General features: G+C 39.1%; 2 protein-coding genes and 1 pseudogene across 8 annotated transcripts in view; all 3 read right to left on the reverse strand.

Moving 5' to 3' along the window:
• The window catches only part of LOC145499354 (uncharacterized), a 161253-nt gene that overhangs the window by 99160 nt on the left and 39163 nt on the right, over positions 1-22930 (reverse strand). For all 7 annotated transcript variants that reach the window (XM_081478872.1, XM_081478867.1, XM_081478868.1 and 4 more), the window contains exon 13: positions 3573-3680. In XM_081478872.1, the coding sequence (XP_081334998.1) occupies positions 3573-3680 (108 nt within the window). The remainder of the gene's footprint in view (positions 1-3572; positions 3681-22930) is intronic.
• The window catches only part of LOC145499364 (D-inositol 3-phosphate glycosyltransferase-like), an 85757-nt gene that overhangs the window by 18552 nt on the left and 44275 nt on the right, over positions 1-22930 (reverse strand). The window contains exon 2 of the mRNA XM_081478885.1: positions 8173-8215. Coding sequence (XP_081335011.1) covers positions 8173-8190 — 18 coding nt within the window. The 5' untranslated portion in view covers positions 8191-8215. The remainder of the gene's footprint in view (positions 1-8172; positions 8216-22930) is intronic.
• LOC145499375 (uncharacterized) lies at positions 13238-16242 on the reverse strand (annotated as a pseudogene).

The following is a 22930-nucleotide window of genomic DNA, read 5'->3' on the forward strand; positions in this document are numbered from 1 at the left end:
CGGTTTCTATGTTTTGACTGTCAAATTTGCATAATATGTTACTCTAAGACGTTCTCAGCGTAAAAATCTGTCTGCGACAAATGGCCAGCTTTTCGCACTCTCAAAGACAGATAGATCGACTTTTCTGGCGTTGCGCTTTTAATCAATAAGGACATATCTAAACCACTTTCGCCAAAGACAACAACCTTTTTCTTTACAACTTAAAAGGATTTTCTGCAAAGAATACAACCTTCGCCTCTATAGGGAAATTCCTTTAGTGTTTCATGGCTGTTATGCCAGAATCCGCTCTGTATCTGAGAATTACTTTTCTGCCGCGCGAGGAGCACTTGAGTTTCATTCTATAACGCAATCCGATTGGCGCACGAGAAAGCAAAAGCCGCTACGTCACAGAAATCGTTTTCTGGCTCGGGTTCGCAGACGTTATATTTGGTGGAACCAAGTGACAGCCGGAAATACGTCTGCGTTCGCAGGCTAGTGGTGGATGGGTCGTTAATGTTTTGTGGTAATTCCACTGACTAGTACACAGTAGTATAGGACGCTTATATGGGCAGTAACCAATCAGGAGCCGAATTAAGAACAATGGATGCTATTGTAATAGTAGTAGTAATAGTAATAGTAATAGTAATAGTAAGTAGTAATAGACGCTCATATGAACGGTAACCAATCAGGAGTCGAATTAAGAACAATGGATGCTATTGTTTTCCAAATCCAAGATGGCCGCCACAAATTTCAGCCAATCCGGAGCCGAATTAAGAATTCAAGATGGCGGCGCCCACGAAAGTCGGCCATGTTGGAAAACTGCCCACCAAGCCTCGATGGAAGACTGGGATCGGTCTCACGGATTTCCATGGCGACACAAATCACGCTAGGGTCACGCAAAATTGTCATGCAACTTCAAACTCGATACTTACAGTGTCCTGTGGTCCTAAACGACGAAAGTCCGTCCGGCAAGTGGCCATGATGAAGACCGAGAGACTTGGGTCCGAGTCTAGCCTATATAGATTTACCACCACCACATCCACATCCACCACCACCACATTTACCACCAGCACATCCACATCCACCACCACCTACACCACCACCACCACATCCACCACCACCACCACCACGTTCACCACCACGTTCACCACCACCGCCACCACCACATTCACCACCACCACCACCGCCACCACCACCACATTCACCACCACCACCACCACCACATCCCACCACCACATTCACCACCACCACCACAGCCACCACATTCACCACCACCGCCACATCCACCACCTACACCACCACCACATTCACCATCACCACCACATCCACCACCACCACCGCCATCACCCCACCGCCGTCACCTCCTCCTCCTCCACCTCCTCAACTCCTCCTCCTCCTCCTCTCCCACCTTTTCATCCTCTTCCTCCTCAAGTCCTTTGTTTTCCCTTTCTTCCAGGATCGTAACGATCAACTAAATCATTAATAATTATTGCCAAGAAGAAGGAACGGATCAGGCAAAGACTTCATGACCAAAAGCAAAGAAAACTAGGGCAGAATATCGTGCGTTTTGGGGCCAGGGACCAAGAGTCTGAGAAACTGGAAACGAGTTTAGTTCCCAACACTTTGTAACCGGTCAAGACTTTAAGAGTTAAAATTATAATCAATTCTTTCTTTTGAGTTACTATTCAATAAACGTTGTAAAGACTCAGACTCTGTTTTGCTTATAACAATTTAATGACATTACTGTGCGGTATAACCCCTTATCTCCCCGTCTTCTCATTGATTCTTGACCACGTGATATCGCGTACCCCCCATCCCCCATCCTCTCATTGGTTGTTAACCACGCGACATTGTTTATTGTTTTGTGAATACCCGTTTATAAGTCAATCGGTCTTGATAGAATTCATTTTACTTGTGACAACGTTCAGCACACGTCTTCTTTTCTAAGCGTGACATTCTTTCCTGTCTTCGTGGCTATGGAGTTGAGCGATTGCTAGTTGTGTGACGCTTTGAAGGACGCTTAGACAACTATAATTGTTGAATTAGGAGCGATTTGCAGTGTTTGTAAATGAAGTTAAATCTTTACTTCAAGCGCGAAACGTTTGTTTGAAATTCCTTTGATTTTATTCTCAAGGGTTAAGATACAGTCTGTCATGATTTCAGCTTCTAAACATGTGCTTTTCGGTTTTAATTTATTCCATGTTTCATCTCTGACTAATTATGTTAATTTTTCAATGGTCGCCCAAAATGCCTTTTGTTTGTTCAAGATTCCTTTGAATGATGCTTTTCTCAAGGGAACAGTCGAGATCAAGGAGTTTAGATTTTATTGCAAACTGCCATTAGCAATTCATTTTCACTTTCAATGGTATTTTTTTCTTCTCACCTTTTAGCCTATAAATTTTTGTCTTCGCTTATTACTCGCTACTCGTCAAAGATTGCATTTACGCTAGATCAAATTATTTCTGTTGCATTTCTTTCATAGTGTTATCTGATTTGAGACACAATGACCAGCTTTCTGTAATTTTAGCGCAAACGTTTTGGACATTAAAGTCATGCAACCTTTTTCAGAACACAGTGCATTACCTTGTTGATAACTAGTATACCTTATGTGCGTGCAGCAAATGCATGTGCATTCCAAACAAAGGACAATGTATGCTGTGGCAAAATTCCATTCAAGATGTAACTGCTCCAAGCAGTAACAATTTTGGTCACCATGGAAAATTTAAAACAAAATGGTAGCTGAATTTAGTTGACTAATAAGTTTTGAACCCCTTTGTGCTTTGTCTTCATGTCAATTTGGGTTTTGAATCAAACATTCAGTGCAGCCCAGTTTTCAAAAGTCAGATTTTAACAATGCTACCAAAGCTAATCCAAGTTAAAAAAGTTTATTTCACAATGTCTGTTTGATCATTGGTTTTGACTGTTACCTCCAATAACATATACAGACAATGGCATCACCTAAACTTGCTTAATTTAAGGATTTGGTAGCATGACAATCTTCTATCAGTGAAGATCACCAACTTCTTGGACCTTTGTACTCATATTAATTTTACTATTATTGAGACTACATGTAAGAAATAAGTTTTCCCACTCACTCTGAGGGTGACTTGTCTTATACGTTTGAACTGGAGTCTGAGGGCCTGTCTTGTGTTCCAGTAATGAAGGTGGCCTGTTATGATGAAAGGAGCCTTTGAAAACCAAAAGGAGTTTTCACTTATTAATTTATTAATATTTTGAAAATTCTACTTTGTGCCTACAATGTGCTAAACAATTTGTAATTTTTTTATTAAAAAAAGTGCATGGCCTTTGAGGTCGAGTAATGGCAATAATGATGGAAACAATGATTGTCTGTTATGTAAATTTGCAATAATGTTGTATACTCGTCTGATTATTATAATTACTCCAACTCATTCTGACTGTTCCCTCTCTGATAATTGTGCCTTTCATGAATCTGACTGGCCACAGCAGAAGGTAAATGACTGCATTCTACTGATCCAGAGAGTAGTCAAAATCACTCTACAATACAGAGATTGCAACAGGAAATTGCAGTAATACATTGTAGTATTTAAAAAAAAATATGTTTTCCCACTCACTCTGAGGGTGACTTGTCTGATACGTTTGAGCTGGAGTCTGATGGACTGCAGGAAAAGGCAACTGCTTGTGTTCCACTAATGAAGGTGGCCTGCCATGACCAGAGGAGCCTTTGAAAACCAAAATGTTGATTTCATGTTAATGCGTGACAGCAAGGATGTTGGTTCACTTAGAAACCAACAAAATGTCAATTTCACGCACTGCATAAGTTCAATGATGTTGATTTCAGGTCTAAATAGGTTAAAATGTTGATTTTACGTTAACGCTCGACAGCAAGGATGTCAATTTCACTTAGAAAACAGCAAAATGGTCATGGTCACATGGTCACACAACGTATAAGCTTAACGATGTTGATTTCAAGTCTAAATAGGTTAAAAAGTTGATTTGACGTTAAAGCATGAAGGCAAGGATGTTGGTTTCACTTAGAAAACAGCAAAATGCCAGGAGCCCACGATGGGCTCCTGAAAATGGTAATTTAACTGAAGGTTTTTACTTGTTTGTTATGTAATCTTTCAATTGTACACATTATCATTATGATAATTACTTCGGCAACTTACGCTGAGTGTCTTCTCTCTGATAATTGTGTCTTTCATGAATCGGACTGGCCACAGCAGAAGGTAAATGACTGCTTTCTACTGATCCAGACATCCAGCCAGGGGAACCTTGGCCAAAAGAAATATTTAAAAGTTTCAAAATAACATTACAAGAAACAATGAAATAAAAACATAAACCACAATGTCCACCCTCCTCATAAAATAAAAAAAATTTTTACTATTATTATTATTATTATTATAATTATTATTAGTATTATTATTATTGTTATTAATGTGGCTAAATATCATTTAGGCAAGGTTAAACTCGAGCTAATGCAGCCAGCTAGCATGCCCATCCAGCTGATATCATTTAGGCAAGTTAAATATGAGCTTATGCAGCCCGCGGTTTCCGCGTTTGGGAGTACGTCACCTGTGGGGCGGCCTTCAGGGGTTTTGCAGGGGTTTATGGTTCATTGCATAATATTGTTGTAGTGTATTCTGCTGATTGTTGCGGATCAGTTGCACTGCATTGCTCGCAAATCATTGCGGATTCTTGCACCCTCTCCTCCCTCCCGTTTTGTTCTTGGTCAGGGTAAGTATTGTCCAGGTAAGTAGATTCCACTGAATTTCTTTCAGTGTGACGGTGCCAGTTAGCGGACGCTCAATGGGTGGTTCCTTCTTTCCAGGGTTGCCATGGATACCTCCTAGCAGCTTATGGCTTTGGCACCCCGCTAACCTTTAAGGCGCCAGTTCCCAAGCTCATCTATTTGTGATGAGTTTAATTATTATTATTACTACTGTGCAATTGAACTCAGTCACATACATCATGCATTTTTTTTCAATTTGGTTTGATTTTCTTCAAGTATTGAACTGATTGAACCCAATAGTTTGATTATAATTAGTTCAATTGGGTTCGATTTAAAGCTCAATTACTGAACAGTTTGATTAGCAACGTTGGGCATTGGAGTTCACTTTTCTATTCTGCAAAGCATTTTAATTATGAGCAGCTATATTCAAGTTTCTGTAAAATTTACCATGTTGTTGCATTACTCCAGTAAACCTGCTTCTCTGATTTGCATTTTATTTTTGTTTTGAGTTTGGCTTAGTTGTGCACACTGCAATAAAGAACCTTTTTTATTGCCTGTAATTCTCTATCTGCAAATGCTTGTCCCAGCAGGGGACACAAAATTGCAGTAGCAATTATTTTTGAAAATAACAAATAAAAAAAAAAACAATGATAAAACAATGTACACATAAAATAAGCCAAACATGGAATAGAAATCGTCAAGCAGGAGGGAGCTCTTTGACCTTTGAAATCTGCATGGGAGGGGGCTCTTTTAGCAGTTGTGGTAATCCTGGCAGAAGGGAACATGGGCCAAAATATCATGCTATCTCTAGGGTGTATGAGTGGACTTTTTTGGAATAACCAACTGCAAGATTAGAGAGCTTACTAAACATCTCAACCAATACAAAACTATTTACACGTACCGGTTTTAAGGCTCTGCATCTTTTCCACAAGAACACCACAAGGTTCCTGCCAGCTGTACTTCTCCAAATACTTTTCACGAAGAAGCTTGGATTCTGCAAGTCGAACATCCCTGTCTTTTTCACGGACAGCCTTGATTTTGCTGGCCCAGTTTTTAGGATCCTCTGAATCTACTACACAGTTTGACCCATTAGGCACTTTCATGAGAGCTTCTCCAAGGCCTGAGTTACTGCTCACTAGTACAGGCAGACCAGCAGATAATGCCTCAAGGGTTGTCAATCCAAAGCCCTCACTCCTTGATGGCATGATTGCCAGATCAACCTCACAGAATAATCTGGCTAGCGTTTCTCTGCTTTCATTAAAACTGCGAACAATTAGTTGACTGCGGTCAATGCCATGCTTGAGTAGCTTTTCAGCTATTTCATCTGCTCTTCCTCTTGGTGCACAGACAAACTTTAGTTGGTACGAGTTTTCTTTCAACTCAGCAATAGCTTGAGCAGCAAGGTCATATCCCTTCAGATTAAAATCTTTACTGTCACCACTTCCAATAACTAGAACACAAAATGTTTTCCTTTCTTCAGTGGCTTGCTTCACATCTGAAAATTCAGTGAAAATGCTTGGGGTAAGATCAATGACATCTTGGTCTTTCTTACTAGAGCGAAGAAAACACCTGTAAGTATCTGCCAGCTTGGGTCCAACTGCTACAACTTGATCTGTCAACTCACAAAGTTCTATCTCTGTTTGCTGCATCTTCTCGCCTTTGGGAATGGCTTCTGCATTGCTTCTGTACATTGCAAGCGCTTCAGGGGCATTGTGAACAATCTGAATCCACTTACATTGATGACTTCGTTGTATGAGTGGTATTTGTCGCCCGAGATGTACTCCATGTCCGATAATACAGTCCATGGCATGGTCCTCTGGTATGTTGATCAGCCAATCAACTGGATCAACACCTGTCATTTTCTCTGCTTTAATGAGCTCAACTTTGTGACTAGCAGCAATTCTCTTGTCATCTTCACTGCACTGAGGGAGAAACACACTAACTTGCACATTGGGTTGTTTAGCCAACTGTATTGCTAGTTCTCTGTTGACGGTTGACAAGTCTCCATCGATTGATGATCTCCATTCACTACTTAACAGAGTAACATACAATGTGCTCTTTTCTACTGCCTCCTGGCCTTCCTGTGATGTGGAGGCTGTGGTGGGATTGAAGAAGCCCTGAAACAAATGCAAATGGAATTATCATATCCATTCCATTTTAAAATTGACTTAATAACTTTAATTAATTAGTTATAATTAATAACAGAATTCCACGGCCAAGAGAATGTTCACAAGAAGACTTCTATACTCATGATACTACCCTAACAGCATCTGCTTACTTTAATAATTTACCTGAACTTAAACTTTCACTAAATACAATGTAACTCTGCTAATGAAATACGTCACTGGGCCAACTCAAATTAACTTTCAATCATCGAGTCAAAGTTCAAAGTCCCAATGATCACCGCAAAGCACCTAGTGTCTGAGATTAATGATGAACTTGTTGTCACAGTTGAGGACAACAGGCTTGTAAATACTAAAAAGTGCATCGATAGCTCACTCTTATTTGATTGTCATGTTGAAAATCTTTGCAATAAACTCGCGTTGCACATAGGTGTTTTGAGAAAAATCAGAGCCTTTCTGTCACTTAAACAGCAATTAATGTTCTATAATATATGCTATTATTTGCCCAGTAATGAGCTATGCTGATATCATTTGGTCATCAGGTGACAAGGAACTACTTTACAGAGTACTGAAATTACAGAAACATGCGATATGATAGCTGCTTCTATTATGTTGTGTATTGTTAATTGCTAAGTGTTCATTGAGATAGTTCTGAAGAGAGCCATTTATGCGCTTATAAAAAATAGCACATTTGTTAATTTTACTCTGTTCATAAAAAGGTATCCATCCCAGCTTATTAAGAAGTCTCACAAAGCACGCTAGGCGGTTGGCATATAAATTAAATGACTAAAATTTTCGAGCTACCAGAGGAAGCTGTTTCATGCAAAAAGTGCTATGAGGATTATGACACCTAACTGTTTTATTAACTTTAATTAATTAAAAGAAAAACCTTTTCTCTAAATAACTCGCACGCATTTTAAGATTTTAACAATAGTAAGCTAGTGACTGGATGTAAATAGCATCACGCTCCATTAACTGCACTTTAACGCTTGTCTTGAAAGCTTTATTTAGAGTCACACATTTTTACTGATTTAATACTATCAAAGAAATGAACCACAAAGTTGCAATAAAATGTTCCCTTGAACCACATGCAACTGGCAAAACTAAATAATATCATACAAGTCATGAACATGTATAGTCACTACAGATGTACATTGCGTGTACTAGACAAACTGCCCAAAACAGATCATTCAAAATTTACGTGTAAATATTTTCATTCTTGGCTGATGGGCATTTCTTTTGATTCTTTATCAGTTTTTCAGATTGAATAATTAAAAGCTTTTTGTTGCTGAGTGTTCAGAGTGAAGAAAAGTGAAAATGTCTCTCAAATAAAAATTAAATTAATAATTATGATATTACCTTTGGTAGTCTTAACATCACAGGAAGCCTTTAGTCTTGAACACTGAAAGTAAAGTAAAATAAAACTCAAAATCAAACAGTCCAACCAGGAAGATAGTCAAGAATAATTTTTAATTAATTATTTTTAGTCTTGAACAATTATGCTACAGATATCAAAAACTCATATGCAGCAAGTCTTGTTACAAGTGCCCTTTGACATCTTGAATGGTTGACACATACAACAATACAGAAGCTGACTGACTCACTGAACCTTTAAAAATGTAAAAGACCAACAGGTGGATATCAGTGGCTGCATGAAAAATGTTCTTGTGAGTATCAACAAAATAAGTGCACATAACACAATGTTAACATGCCCCAGTCTTTCCCATTTCATGATTGTATTAAGTCACTTGGTAAATATAACTGAACATTACCAAATTATTGCAGGTACTTAAGCAATAGAGCACTTTTTCCATGTTTACATAGCCTCATCTAAACACAAGGGGGGTTGGCAGAATTTGAGACAGTTATGCAAACCCAAGACATAGTCGAGCGTTTGCATAATTTTCAAGAATTCCCAGTCCCGAGTGTTTCAATGAGGCTATGTAAACATGGAAAAAGTGCTCTATTGCTTTTATAAAATAATTCTCAAAAGTACGTGCGAATCTAAAACGTCACAACCCTGTTTACATACTCTTACCTAAACATAGCTATCGACCAACAAGAGCACACGTAGTGGCTCAGTTATTTTATAAATATCTATAGTTAACAAATAGATTCCATGTTGCCATGTGTCTGTTCAGTAACGGATCACAGATGACGTCAAAATGTGGTAAGAACAAAAAAGTGGCACATGAGCAAATAGGCAAGTGTGTCACTGATGTCCTCATCACATTTGAAGAAAATTAAACAAAGATAGTCCAGTCAAACTGTCTGTTATTTTTATTGTGAATTCTATTTTGTACTTTCCAATAGGACTGCTAGTATTATTCGATCAATTTAGGAAACATGATCCAGCAAATTATTGGATTTTTCTTTAATTCCCAGTAAATGAGAATTACTGGACGAGCTAGACTAGAAGAGACAGTCTGGAAAATAGGAGGATTACACAAAAAATATTTTGGCTATGTTTACTTAATTTTTGATCTCTGAGTATATTTTTATTTCAACTGCAAGTGGTTCATTTTCTTTGGGTTAGCCACATGTACACGTGCATGTAACTTATTTCTCAATTTCTCCCTAGTCTACATGTATAGATTAACTACATGCACAACAGCTAAAAATAATACATGTATATATAATATTTACAAGTCTCTCTTGCCACTGTATCTAAAAAGGAGTTTAAAATCATGATACAAATGTTCGCTCCCATAACTTGGGAAATTCTACCATAAAGTTGCATATTCGCAGACAAAACACAAGCCCAGCAAAAAGTAGTCTTTGCTACAGAGGGTCTGTTTTCTTGAATACATGTATGGTAAATCAGAGGCAAAACGGTAAAATACAGACCTTATAGCATGCTTCCACTAAAAGACACACATTAAAACAATTCATTGCTGCAGAAATTACAAAGCTGTGGTGATGCATGAAATGCAAACATATTGATTTAAGAACTGTAAAACATAATGCGTATACTATTTGGTGGATCAGAACTTCAATAGTGAATAATTTGTTCCAAGTTTCCGTCAACACTGACATCACCAAAACAACTAACCACTGCACTACTTATAATCTCTTCAAACTGAATCTATTAAGCTATTAAACAATGAACCATTATAACTGAAGAAGCAGGCCTGGGGATGCCTGATCAAATTCAATTATTGTCAATATTTGCCATCAGTAAAAATACTCAAGAGCAAAGTAGATAGCGCCTTTCCTAACGTAAATACAAACCGGTAGAGGGCGGCAGGCATCTGGTTAGGAAAAGCACATTCAATAGTAACGGCGGCGCTTTATTAATCGATCGAATGTTTTAATAGCGTCACGTTCAACAACTCACCACAGGAATGTGGGCAAAATTAAACAACTATTGATATGAAACGTCTCTAGCGATCAAAAATCCAGTCATTTTTAGCTCATATTTATATAAATTTTCACGGAAAATATTCTTAATCATTATGACTTGTCTACAAAGATTGATAAGGACCTTTCATGTTTACCTGGAGGCTACAAACAAAACCAAAGATCAACAACACTTCGAACGCTTACCTGATTGATCGACAGACGAGGTATGAACTGAATTCACAACCTGAGGAACGTTAATCACCACTGTGTTGATGAGAGGGCTGCATGATAACAAGCATGGTAAAAGCACAAAATCACCCCACGATTGCAGGATATTAGTAAAAGCCAAATTACTCGAGTAAAGTCTGTTCTGTACGTTGAAGAAGCTCACTTCCTGCTTGGAGGGACTTTCCCAGAACTCCCAGGACAGCTTTCGGTTTCCAAATATGGATCCCCTTCGGTGTCACATGACAATAATCACTGACCCAGGCCTGGACTGTTGAATGTAGGACCGTGGACGTGTGATAGCAATGTTACAATGTTGCCATTGCGGAGTAAAATCTATCTAAGACCGCTATCTCAAGGAATGGATACCTGATCATCATACCTTTTTTTAATTTCTCTAAAAATTGGACTCAAATTCAAATTTACTGAGAAACAAACAGTCTCGTTCCGGGCTCAAACGGTTATTATTATTACTTTTTTTAATAAGATGGGGGACTGGCTGCAGTGGATTGTAAATAATTTGAAGCAGACCTCACCAACAGCCTCACCTAAGCGCTTGCTTGCTCACCTGTGCAAGTGTTAGACGATAATTAGCACATTATTAATCACTTGCCTATTTCAATTAGTAAATTAAATTTTATGTACAATTGCACTGCCATCTATTTTTCAATTTGGCCGAGAAATTTTTCTGCACCACGAGGTGTAAAATAAACGCCGCACAGCAACTTCATCTTTCTGACGCTCTCAATCAAAGTATTCCGATGAAGGCATAAACTTACGCAATTGTGATTCAGCGTGATAAGCAAAGGAATTTTTTTTAGCAAATCGCTCACCACATCGGTTATCCCGCAAGATGCCTCGTCCCGCGAAATATCCGGGGATGCCGTTTATTCGCCCGCGGTCAGTGTTCATCCTCTCCTGTTTTTGTTGATCAAATCAATAAGGATAAGGGACCGTTCATTTTTTACGAGGGAGGGGGGGCTGGTGGGATTTGGGAAGCACCATTTATAAATCGCATGACCCCCCCTCAGCTTACCAATTTTTTCACATGGCCCCCCCCCCTTATAGCGGTCATTTTTTGGGATGACCCCCCCCCAAAAAAAAAAATTAAACAAACAATTTTTAGATTTCAACTTTTTTAATATTTCTCTATTATCCTCCTACTTCACGTTATTGTGCTCACTATGAAGACAATATTTACAATCCCTATACTACAGAGAGCTGTTGTTTAAGAAACAAATCAAAAGAAAGAGAAGTCAATTTCGGATCTCCTAGTTATGGCTCGCCCTGAGCGTGTGGCATTTGGCCTCTCATTGGCATCTTCCTCATCTGAATTGATGAATGCAAGAATGACGTCACCAGAGTCATCTTCTCCCCCAGAGTCAATGGCATCACTGTCATACTCATCATTGTCACTTTCATCCGTTTCACTGCTGTCAGCACTTGCTCTGTTGTCATTTTGTGTCAATGTCCTGGCATTTCTCAGTGTTGGTTGGCCAGTTCTGAGAGGACTCTTCTGCTGCAAGCATGAATGTCTTACAATTGCCTTTACTTTCTCACTCTTGCTGCTTTTCAAATGCTGCTTCAGCCCGTGGTGGTTCAAGTACTTGTTTAGTTCTGGAACACGTAGCTTTTTAAGCTTGGTTAGATCTTCGCACAACTCAGTCCAAGGATAATCCTCATATGATTTATCTTTTGCGTCCCTACTTAACTTTGCCTTTTCTTCTGCTCTCTTTTTCCTTTTAAATTCCAGCACTTCAAGATGCTGAAGATAATCCACCACAAACTTTGATTTGACAATAAACTTATCTGCAAATAGAGTAACGCTCTCTGGGTGAGAGCACAGAGCAATGGTGGAAAAGTTGAATGTCATATTGAAAGATGTAAAGGAACACGATTCCACCCTCTTTCAGTCCAATGGGCTTGCTTTAAAGTAGGGTGAAGAATTTGCCCACAGTTTTAATGTAAAACAGATTAAATGTATAGAAGCTAAGTTGACGAGGGTCACGCAGGACATGGATGCACTAGAAAAAATAAGAAGAGCAATTATAACAGCATATTCAAGGGCATACTCAAACAGCACATCAACAAAAGGAGAAGGAAAAAAGAAAACCGCAGAAAGTCAAATGAAAGAAAGAGGAAGCGGACTGAAAATAACGTCCAACAAGTTAATGGAATCTGTGTTGGAAACCCGCTAGGAAATGATCTTCCACAATGCCTTGTGTACCCTCCTAGAACGGCCGTCCCGGAAGAGTGTATTAAAGTTGAGGATGTTTCCGCGTCGTTATTTAGAAGAGATGGGCTACATATCGCACAGCTCTTGGAAGGGAATTATTTCACCAATGCTGTAAGAAGCAGAATCACCACCAACCTTGAGCAGGAAGTCAGAGATTATGTTTACACCTTCATGTGCCCTGAAGAGTACACTCTGACCGAAAGCATTGCTGCTTCTTGCAGCATTGGTGAAAGAGACTCCCATAGCAGCACAAGCAGCGACGAAGAACTCGACGACAGCGAAGATGAAGATGAGTGCCAGTGAAAGTTGCATTCGAAAATAACAGTGTTAAATACTTCTTTTCAGTAGCTACAAATGCTTTTTGTCGCCAAACATTTTTTTAAAGCAGAAGCAAAGTTTGTAATAAATTTGTATCCTGCCTTCTATGTTTATTCGATAGCAATTTTTTGATATTCAAACATTATGCCATTTTAAAGTTTTACTAAAATATTTCACGTGACCGCCCCTTTTTCCCTTATTTTTTTGGGATGGCCCCCCCTCGAAAGCCATTTTTTTTCGCATGGCCCCCCCCAAATCCCACCAGCCCCCCCTACCTTATAAAAAATGAACGGTCCCTAATTAGAACATGCTCGTAGTTTACTTGAAACTCTGAAAAGAAGTATCCGTACCTTCTACATTGTTTTGCAGTTATTATCAAGTACTGAGTTTGAGGAGATAAAAGATTAGTTGTCCTGAGCTGCTTCAACACAGTTCACTAACACGATAATATTGAGGTTTGTGTGCGTGATAATTAAAAACACGGACTGACGTAAAATGAGCAAAAATATGCTAACATACTTTGTCTATATTCGCGCCATAAAGAAGCAATTCTGTGAATTAACGAGTTTTACATGCGAAGGTTTTTTTCCTTTGAACACTGCTGTAATTTGGTGATTCATTTTTCTATGCAAACATAAAGGGGGAGATTATAGGTTTCAATAAGTTAAAGTTTTACGTACATCAAAATAGTTAAACTTGTGAGACAATCTCAGTTTGTGCAGAGTGTAATGTATAGCTCTGACGCAGTAATCATAACACAGTTCCTATATAACCCCATGCCATTCACTCCTGGTTTGTATTGACCTTGCTAATCAGCTAGGGATTTTGATGAGACATAATCTTAGCAGTGTGTATGTTTGATGTGTGTATTTTCATACACAGTCCAAGAATAACTTACAATTAATTACCGTTTGTCAAGACAGCTCTCGAATTTTACTGTAGTGTTTTACGTCGAGTTTTGCTCATTTTAATTTAAGTAGCGAACGTGGCATACTTTTGTTTTCCTCACAAAGGTACGTAACCTGAAACTCTTGTTTTCTCGAAAACACACGGAAGATGTGCTTGTATTCTGTTCACAGCTGGAGATAAATGAGAAAAGAATGTCGGATGAAGAAATGAAAGAGGAACAATTTGCTTTTGTTACGATATGTAAATTTCTGTAGCTGTAATTGTCAGCGGACTTTCTGCCGTACATATAAATTATGTATCTTGAATCGTTAGTTTAGTCTTCTACCGTTAGCTGAGTGAATAAAGCACGAAACATGGTGTCAGGAGTGGGATGTTGCTCTGTATCGCGTGTACCGAGTCGACTTCTGGAGTTAATTGAATCGTAAACAGTGATTCACCAGAGTCACTGGAAGAGACTGAGACTGTGTTGACCGGTTTTTTCCTTCGTCCACGCTGCTTACACACTCTAGCGAAGTGATTACTCTTTCCGCACTTTCCGCAAGTCTTTCCATAGGCCGGACATTTTTCCCTCTTGAGCACGTGATTTCCCCCACAGCACTTGCATTTTTTGGCACCCTTTGAATCTCTTGGGTCTTCCGGTAATCTTGGTTTTCTTTCGTTGCGATGTTTCAAAGCGTGTATTTCATTCGGATTCGTAGCTGTGGCGAGATCCTTTAAATGCTGTGCAGTTGTTTCTCCGCTTTTGCAGATGTCGATTGCTTTTTCTAGAGTGAGTTGTCTTTCTTGCAACAGCTTCTTTCTCAAGGCAGGCTCTTCAACGCCAAAAACATGGGGCAGAATGCATGAACATCATTAAATATTCATTATCAGCGAAGCGGCAAATTTGAATGCGAGAGCGCTCACAATAAGAGAAGAAAGGGCTAAAATTGGCTCAGTAGCGTTGATTAAACTTGCTTTTCTGGTTTCAAGAAGTATAAATCTACCAACCCACGCGCGGCTTTTTGAAGAAGAATGCTATATCTACATTTAAAGGCTAAAACAAACAAAATTGAACAAGTGTAAGGACTGTTCTTTTGCACTTGAAAATACAGCAAAATTGGCCTTTTTTTGTATGGAGGCTGTTTTCAAAACGACATTTCTAAAAAGTTCTACTGATTTTCGCCAACCCACGAACGGCAAATGAAAAATTTATCTTTTTTCTACCAAAATATGTTTGAAGATTAAAAATCGGTCAACGGGAACCACTGTTCTTTCCGGTTTGAAAACTGCTAGTTGTAGTTGTGTTTGAAAATGGCGCGTCTCGAGCAAGTGGGCTATTGTTTCAAGCCTACGACCGAATAACAATGGTAACCAAGACTAAAACAAAACCCATTCAAAAAAGCCACTCGTGTGTAAAATGGTTCACAATTGCCGCGAATTTTAAAACTGAGGTTACTGTTCCGGCTGACTTATTCGAATAGCCGACCAGATCGCGCAATGAATATAAACATGGAAAACGTCAGTGATCGGGAGCTCTTTTCAGAGCTCTTCGAAAACCCGATCAATCCGTTACTCCTTCATATGGTACCTCCATTTGTTGACGTAAACAGTCCGATGTATTATCTTCAACTTAACGGCGAAGTAATATATAACTGGCGACAAGTTCACGGGCGTCCCCAAACAGTCTTCGACTTGCTCCAACGAAGCATCTTGCCTCTTGGATACCAGCTGAAGGCATCGGGTCAAGAGCGTATTGGAAATGCACTTGCTGAGAGCATTAGAAGATTCTGGAGAAAAGTTCAAGGAACAAAGGACGGAAAAAAACGAAAAAGATTAAAAGCAGAGACTTGGGTCAAGCTGGCCATAAAATTCTATCACGTATAAGTGAATCATGTAAACACTGACAAAAATTACACGATTTCGCAAGTGTTCTAAGTGCCGATACATAGTGATCGATACTTTCATCCTCTTTCTGTGATCTGGAGTTAAATAAATACCGCTCGAAGGTCTCATTGATTTGTCCGATGCAATATTCCTCGAATTTTTGAACAACAGAGTCGAGTACTTTCGAACTTTCGGGCGGATTGAATGTCATACCTTCATAAATTTCAAGAGCTTCTTCGCCGATCGCAGAAAGAAAAGTTGCAGTCTTATATTCTTCGTCGAACTGCTGGAGCCTCACAACTACGGCGTAATTATCCCAGGTTCTTTTAAATTTTTTCCAGTTAGCGGCAACGTTGTCAAGATTTAACGGTTTCGGCATTGGTATTCCGCTCGACAAAGAAGACATTTGCTGCATTTGTGCACTTCCAACGGACGCTGTATTAGTTGTATTTGTCGCCGTAGTTCCCTCGTCGCCTGACATCTTGTAGTTACGCGACGATTTTTTATCCTGACACCATGTTTCGAAGCTTTATTCACTCACCTAACGATAGAAGACTAAACTAACGATTCAAAATACATAATTTATATGTGCGGCAGAAAGTCCGCTGACAATTACGGCTACAGAAATTTACATATCGTAACAGCTTTATTTACATTTGTCTTGTAAAACGCAAATTTTCTTTTCATCGATAAACAAGAACTAATCTAATTATCAAATTGTCACGGAACAGCACGTTCTGTTGCACACCTTTGGCTTTAACAATAAAACCACTTATATCAATTCCAGCAGTGCCCATCATCCCCCCCCCCCCCCCCCCGCGGGGGCATTTGCTCAAGTTGTCAGTCCCGAGGATAAGACATCCGCAATTTTATCGCGGCCCGTGGGCTGGGCATTTGCGTACCCCGGGTCGACCCTCGGGCATTCGACACACGTGTTTTGGAAAGTGTCATGGATGAGTATGGCAAGCTGTTTGTAGCAAAATTTAATCCTTGCGATATATGTTTAATCCTTTAAATAACGGTTTCATTTAAAGATAGAAAAAGGCATTCAATCCAATGGTAAATAAAATTTTTGGTTTAATTCAATCTTTTCATTTTCACGATTCAATCCAATACCTGGAATATTGATTCAATGTAATACCTAAAATATTGATTCAATCCAATACCTAAAATATTGATTCAATCCAATACCTGGAATATTGATTCAATCCAATACCTCGAATATTGGTGCAATCCAATACCTCAAATATTGATTCAATCCAGTACCTCAAATATTGATTCAATCCAATACCTCAAATATTGATGCAATCTTCCTGGGCCGAGCGCGGCCAACAGGAACGAGGGTAACTGAGCACTAGAGAGCACTGTAAAACATGGCGGGCGAAGGAGAACTAAATTTAGAAGTTGAGTTTCCTAAGTTTCTTGCAGACATCTTGGATAAAACGGAAATAATTTTTGAGAACTTTGACTCAGAAGTTGGAATCATGGAAGACCATTTCTTAAAATTCCTGTTGAGGTGCTCGAGGAACTTTGAGGACTAGGATTCATCTGGACAACGATAACAAAGATGATTGGAGTTTGGAGATGGACAATTCACAGAAGATTGACAGAGTATGGCTGAGAAGATATGAGGGGTTTCAACAACTTACCTGATAAGGAACCGAAATCATTCAAGAGTATGGATATAATTTCATTGCAGGTTTCTTTAAGTCCATTGGGTTATGGGTTCAACGGAGAAGAATAAGAGAAAGGTTAGCAAAATTAGATCCCCAAAATACTGTCTAGAGATGGGGTGCGTAAATTCGCTTTGGCATCTGGATGGACATCACTCTCTGATCCGATGGAAAATACTAATTCGGCTGTATAGACGGATTTTCTCGGAGAATAATGTTTTTGAAATGTAGTGCCAACAATAAAGCAGAAACAGTTCTTGAATTGTTTCTGGATGCCGTTAAGAGAGACGGAGAATTTTGGCCTTCGAGAGTACGAGTAGATCATGGTGTTGAAAACGTTGGTGTGTGCGATACAATGGAGCAGGTTAGAAGAGAGGAGAGGGGCAGCTTCACTGCAGGGCCATCAACACAACCAACGAATTGAAAGATTGTGGAGGGATGTTTCCGTTGTGCTTCCCACTTGTACTTTTACACTTTTCAGTTGTAGTATGGAATTGTCAGGCATCCTGGACATTGATGATTCAGTGCATCTTTCCACCTTACACTTAGTTTTTCAACCAAGGATAAACCTTGCTCTTTGCCAGTTCACTGAAGCTTTCAACCACCAAAATGTAAGAACAGAAAAAAAACTGGTTGCCATACCAAATGTGGCTTAATCATATGATGCAGCCTGAAAACCCCCTTTCAAATGGAAAGTCATTTGATTTTGAATACTATGGTGATGATCCTGATGGTCCAACTCCATTGGACAGTGATAAAAATGTTGTAGTTGAAGAAATTGACCTGGGACAACATGATCCAGTGCAGTCATTTGTATTGGAAAGGCTAGATCCCTTAAGATAATCAAGTCAAATGGGAGTAGACATCTTCCAAGAGGCTCTAGAACTAGTGACAGTTAAACTTGGGCAACTGACAATTGCATAATACTACATGTGTGTGGGCTGGGTAAAGGAGATTATGGCCCTTAAAGTATTTTTGCAACTCAATTCCCAACAGAAAACGTCACCCTGTATCAAGTAAATTATTTTCTCATCTTCCTTTTCATTGATATACAAAACTGATGTACAGAATGCCTAACTTCTAGCAACACAACTAAACTGAAGAGAAATCAGGGCATTTGATAACTGCCATGTGCACTACTCTGCCTTGTAGATTTTTCAGGTGCTTATCAAAACAGATGTTAAAATATTGCAAGGTTAATTTGTTATCTTATTTTCAAAAGTACCCAGGAGACAAGACTAACCTCTCGGTGCACTGGCGTAATGGCTACTAACAGGACTCATGTCACAAGCCAAAACTAACTTTGCACCAGCCAGCCTTTCTTATACACAGCTTCACTGACTTTTTTATAAGAGTGGTTAATCTTGGACATTTCTTGTTGCATCTAAAATGTTAATAATAATCACTAAGAAAATTTCACTCCCACAAACACGAATCCTGCTTTTCTTGAATATGCTTATGTTCAATCTCTGATGTACTTTTATCAGTGTTGCCATTTTCTTTTATCTCCCTTTAATAGTTAAATATTTATCATATGCTTATTAAGGCAATTATTTCCATGAAATCCACTCATAGTTTCCCTGTTTTCATTAGTTTCTATTCTCTTCAGTTTTACTTTGTCAGGATAATTCTCAATTTTGTTTTCATCCAGTAGACCAGTACTCCATTCCATCATGATTGTCACAATGGCTAGTGAAAGTGAAAAATCTACTATTCAAAACTGAAATGTGTGGCTAGTTGGCAGTAGTGTTAGCCTTGAGCCCTAGGTACCCGATAATATTCACAACAAATTGGTGCCATGTTTGTCATAGAATATCAAGAAAAACATCGTTTTTAGGAAAGAAGTACCACATGTGGGTTAAATAATGCAAAACATGAGACAACAACATTGAAAAACTTAAAACACATCCCAATGTTCAATGATTGCTGTCTTGTAAAATGTAAAGGTTCTTATTTCAAAAATAACTTAAAGCCAGGTTTACACAAGCAGTTTTTATGAGAAACATGTTTGACTGTGCACACGGCACAGCAAAAATTTTGTTTACAGTTCAAAGTTTAGTGTGCCAGTAATGATTGGACAGCAGAAATATGCACAATACCAAAGACCAATGTGGTAGCAAAATTTGCCACAGTTTATGTTATTTGCCACAAAAAGCTAGCACACACAGCTTTTAATAAACAAATATGTTTGTCACATAAAAATTGGTTAACTTACATCTACAAAAGCGGCAGTAATGGAATCTAAATTTTCCGTGTCCCTTGTGTCTCGGTTGTAGCAACGTCTCATTTACCTAAGCAGACTAATGGTTTGATCAAGAACTTCGGCGTGCACTTCTGCAACTTCTGAGTCAAAATTCTCAAAAATTATTTCCGTTTTATCCAAGATGTCTGCAAGAAACTTAGGAAACTAGTTCTCCTTCGCCCGCCATGTTTTCAGTGCTCTCTAGTGCTCAGTTGCTCTCGTTCCTGTTGGCCGCGCTCGGCCCAGGAAGATTGCATCAATATTTGAGGTATTGGATTGAATCAATATTTGAGGTATTGGATTGAATCAATATTTTAGGTATTGGATTGAATCAATATTCCAGATATTGGATTGAATCAATATTTTAGGTATTGGATTGAATCAATATTTTAGGTATTGCATTGAATCAATATTCCAGGTATTGGATTGAATCGTGAAAATGAAAAGATTGAATTGAACCAAAAATTTCATTTACCATTGGATTGAATGCCTTTTTCTATCTTTAAATAAAACCGTTATTTAAAGGATTAAACATATATCGCAAGGATTAAATTTTGCTACAAACGGCTTGCCATAGATGAGTTCATCGAAAAAGACGAGGCGTTTGTCGAACAGTGGCTTGTCCGTCAGGGACTAGAGAAACTTGTTTTTAAAGTTATGTTTTCTCAATTTTAGATATTTCTTCATTACTTGTAAGCATACAAATATAAGCGACATGGTGAACTATATTTTGTTTATCACAAAACAATAACTGACGTGAACACGACTATTTCGCATTTCGCGTTCAAAACTAGCCTAGCAGTTTTTAAATTCATGAAAGTGAAGTTAAAATACTTAAGGTTTGCGAATTCAAATGATGCGATCTTCAAGACAGATCTTGCGAGCTTAAAATGCAATGCATCAATCATTTAAAATGTCTTGATTCTTCACAGAAAAAGTAGCCTGCGAATACAGGCGCCTATCATCGCTCGCGGCTGGGGGCACGTCCGCCGCAATCCCGGCTATCTTCTAGCAAACTGTTAAAAACAAATATAAAGAAATAAATATAATCAGAATCAACTAACATGTACTGTTGTCCTTGAAGTCTTACAGCTGCATTAAAATACTGACCAGTTGACCGTTTTATTCACTGATTAATTAAAAAACTGCGGAGGTGTTGGAAGGCGACGATCCCGGGGGCGGGGCATTTGCCCTCTTTCTTCGTCCCCACCCCGGGGCATTTAGACAGCTTATATTTCCCCACCCCGGGGAATTTGCCCATTTTTTAAAAAATATGCTTATGCCCGGGGGTTAGCCCGGGGGGGGGGGGGGGCATGAGCACTGCTGGAATTGACTGATGCATTAAAATACACACTGATATCGATTAATACAACTGAGAAGCGTTTCAACGAGAGGTATTGAAAGTAAACAGCGCTAAGTACTTGACCGAGATTATATCCTTCATCGATGAGTGAGTCCCCTCAGAGACTGATAAAATTTATGCTTTCAGTAGGTGGGACGTAACGAGGTACATGCAACACCCATTTTACGTAGTGCTAACAAGTACCTACCCCATCCTACCCCCGTTTCTGCAAGACTAATTAATTAATTGAAATCAATTAATTATACAAACATTTAAGTTTACACCTTACTGCCATGTTTCCATATTGCCATAGTACTTTAGCGACTTCAACCCCGGCCCCAAACCATCCCGATAGTGCACTCTGCACTAAAAACAAGGCGTTTAAAAATTGTCTTTTACCTGGAAACTTATGCAAATACTTCAGTAACTTTTTCGGTAAGGTTGTCTGTTTATATTGTTGGTCCTTCAGTTTTGAGTCTGAATAATCTCAATCTACACAAACCCTAAGAAGTGAAAACCATTTTTTTATGATTAAAATTAATCCTTTGGGTAACTTTTAATCCTGGGTTGGCGTTAAACGGCTTTCAAGGTCCTCGAAAAACCCGGCCCAGGATAAATAATATTTTGCATTAATCATTCTTACCGCATGTACTTATTTCTATAGAGCGTGTGACCTGACTATAAGGGATAAGGGATACTAAATCAACAGAGATATATAGCGACTCTCTATAAAGGGTTACCAAAAAAAATATAGACTTGCAAAAAAATCTAGTTTATGATGGATAGTTTTTGATACCATCTGATTGTTTTAATCCTTCTCTGATTTTCACTTGCGCCTCACGTATGCAGATTCAATTCCCTCGCGCTTGGTTTAGTTGAAATCCTCCATGACAATGGTCACCAAAAGTAACTTACTTCATAACACGACTAAGCTACTTAGTTCAGAGGGCCAATAACTAAAGTGCTTCATCGTCGGTTCAATATCGCTTAGTTATTGGACCGGGTAATGTCCCGAATGATCCCTCGCCAACCCTATTGACGCATCTTTTGGTTGTTTTTGTGAATTACTCAGTTTCATATAAGGACTAACTGATTCGTAACAAATTCTTATTCTCTCCTAAATCTCTTGTCCTTCAATTCTTTTCTTGTTATTAATTAAGAGCGTCAAACGCGGGTTAAACTCCAAGCGATCTCAGAATTGCACACTAGAAGTTTTTTTTTAACATTTTTCAGTCGTAATACTACCTTGTTCGTCGTGTAATACTAAACGACGAAAACTATACATCCTTTGTTGGCTCAATACTCGTCCACAAAATGGTCGAAGGTGAGAGGGGCGCTTATTTCAAATTTTGGCCAATAGGAGGGGCGCTTATTTGAAGGGGCGCTTATTCGAGGGAGGGGGGGGGGGGAGGTGCTAATTCGAGGATTTACGGTACCGAGATTCCCGACGAACAATAAAACCGCGGTGAGAAGATATGGAGACAATCAGCTTGGAGCCGGTGAGACTGGGAGCGGGTACCGCTCAGTGGAGAGGAGTGGTTTGAGGGAGGGGTGGCCTTTCATACTTAACTTGTTCCTGCTCGGACTAAATAATGAACACTAAATAAATTTCACGCAGCACACAAAGCCATCCTATCGCGCCTGTGAATAAGCCAAATCGAAGTTTGACGGATTAGTGGCGTGCATGCGTTTTTATCCCTAATTTATTCGCTCCCTCAGATATATTTAAAAGAGAATAATTTAGTTTCTTCTTTTGCTAGTTTCAAAAGAATAGAATAATTTAGAGACAAAAGATATGCACATTGCACTAATTCCTGAAACTCCGATTTGGCCTTTACAGCCGCCTCTCCACCCTCCCGCCGGATGGGGCCTCTTTTTGGCCGGGGGTGGATGGGTGGGTGAAGTTAAGACAACCGCTCACCGACTGTGTCCCCACAAGTGGACTGGAGGTGCAGATGGATGAGACT

This window comes from Orbicella franksi, chromosome 10 (assembly GCF_964199315.1).
Source record: "Orbicella franksi chromosome 10, jaOrbFran1.1, whole genome shotgun sequence".
Taxonomy (NCBI): domain Eukaryota; kingdom Metazoa; phylum Cnidaria; class Anthozoa; order Scleractinia; family Merulinidae; genus Orbicella; species Orbicella franksi.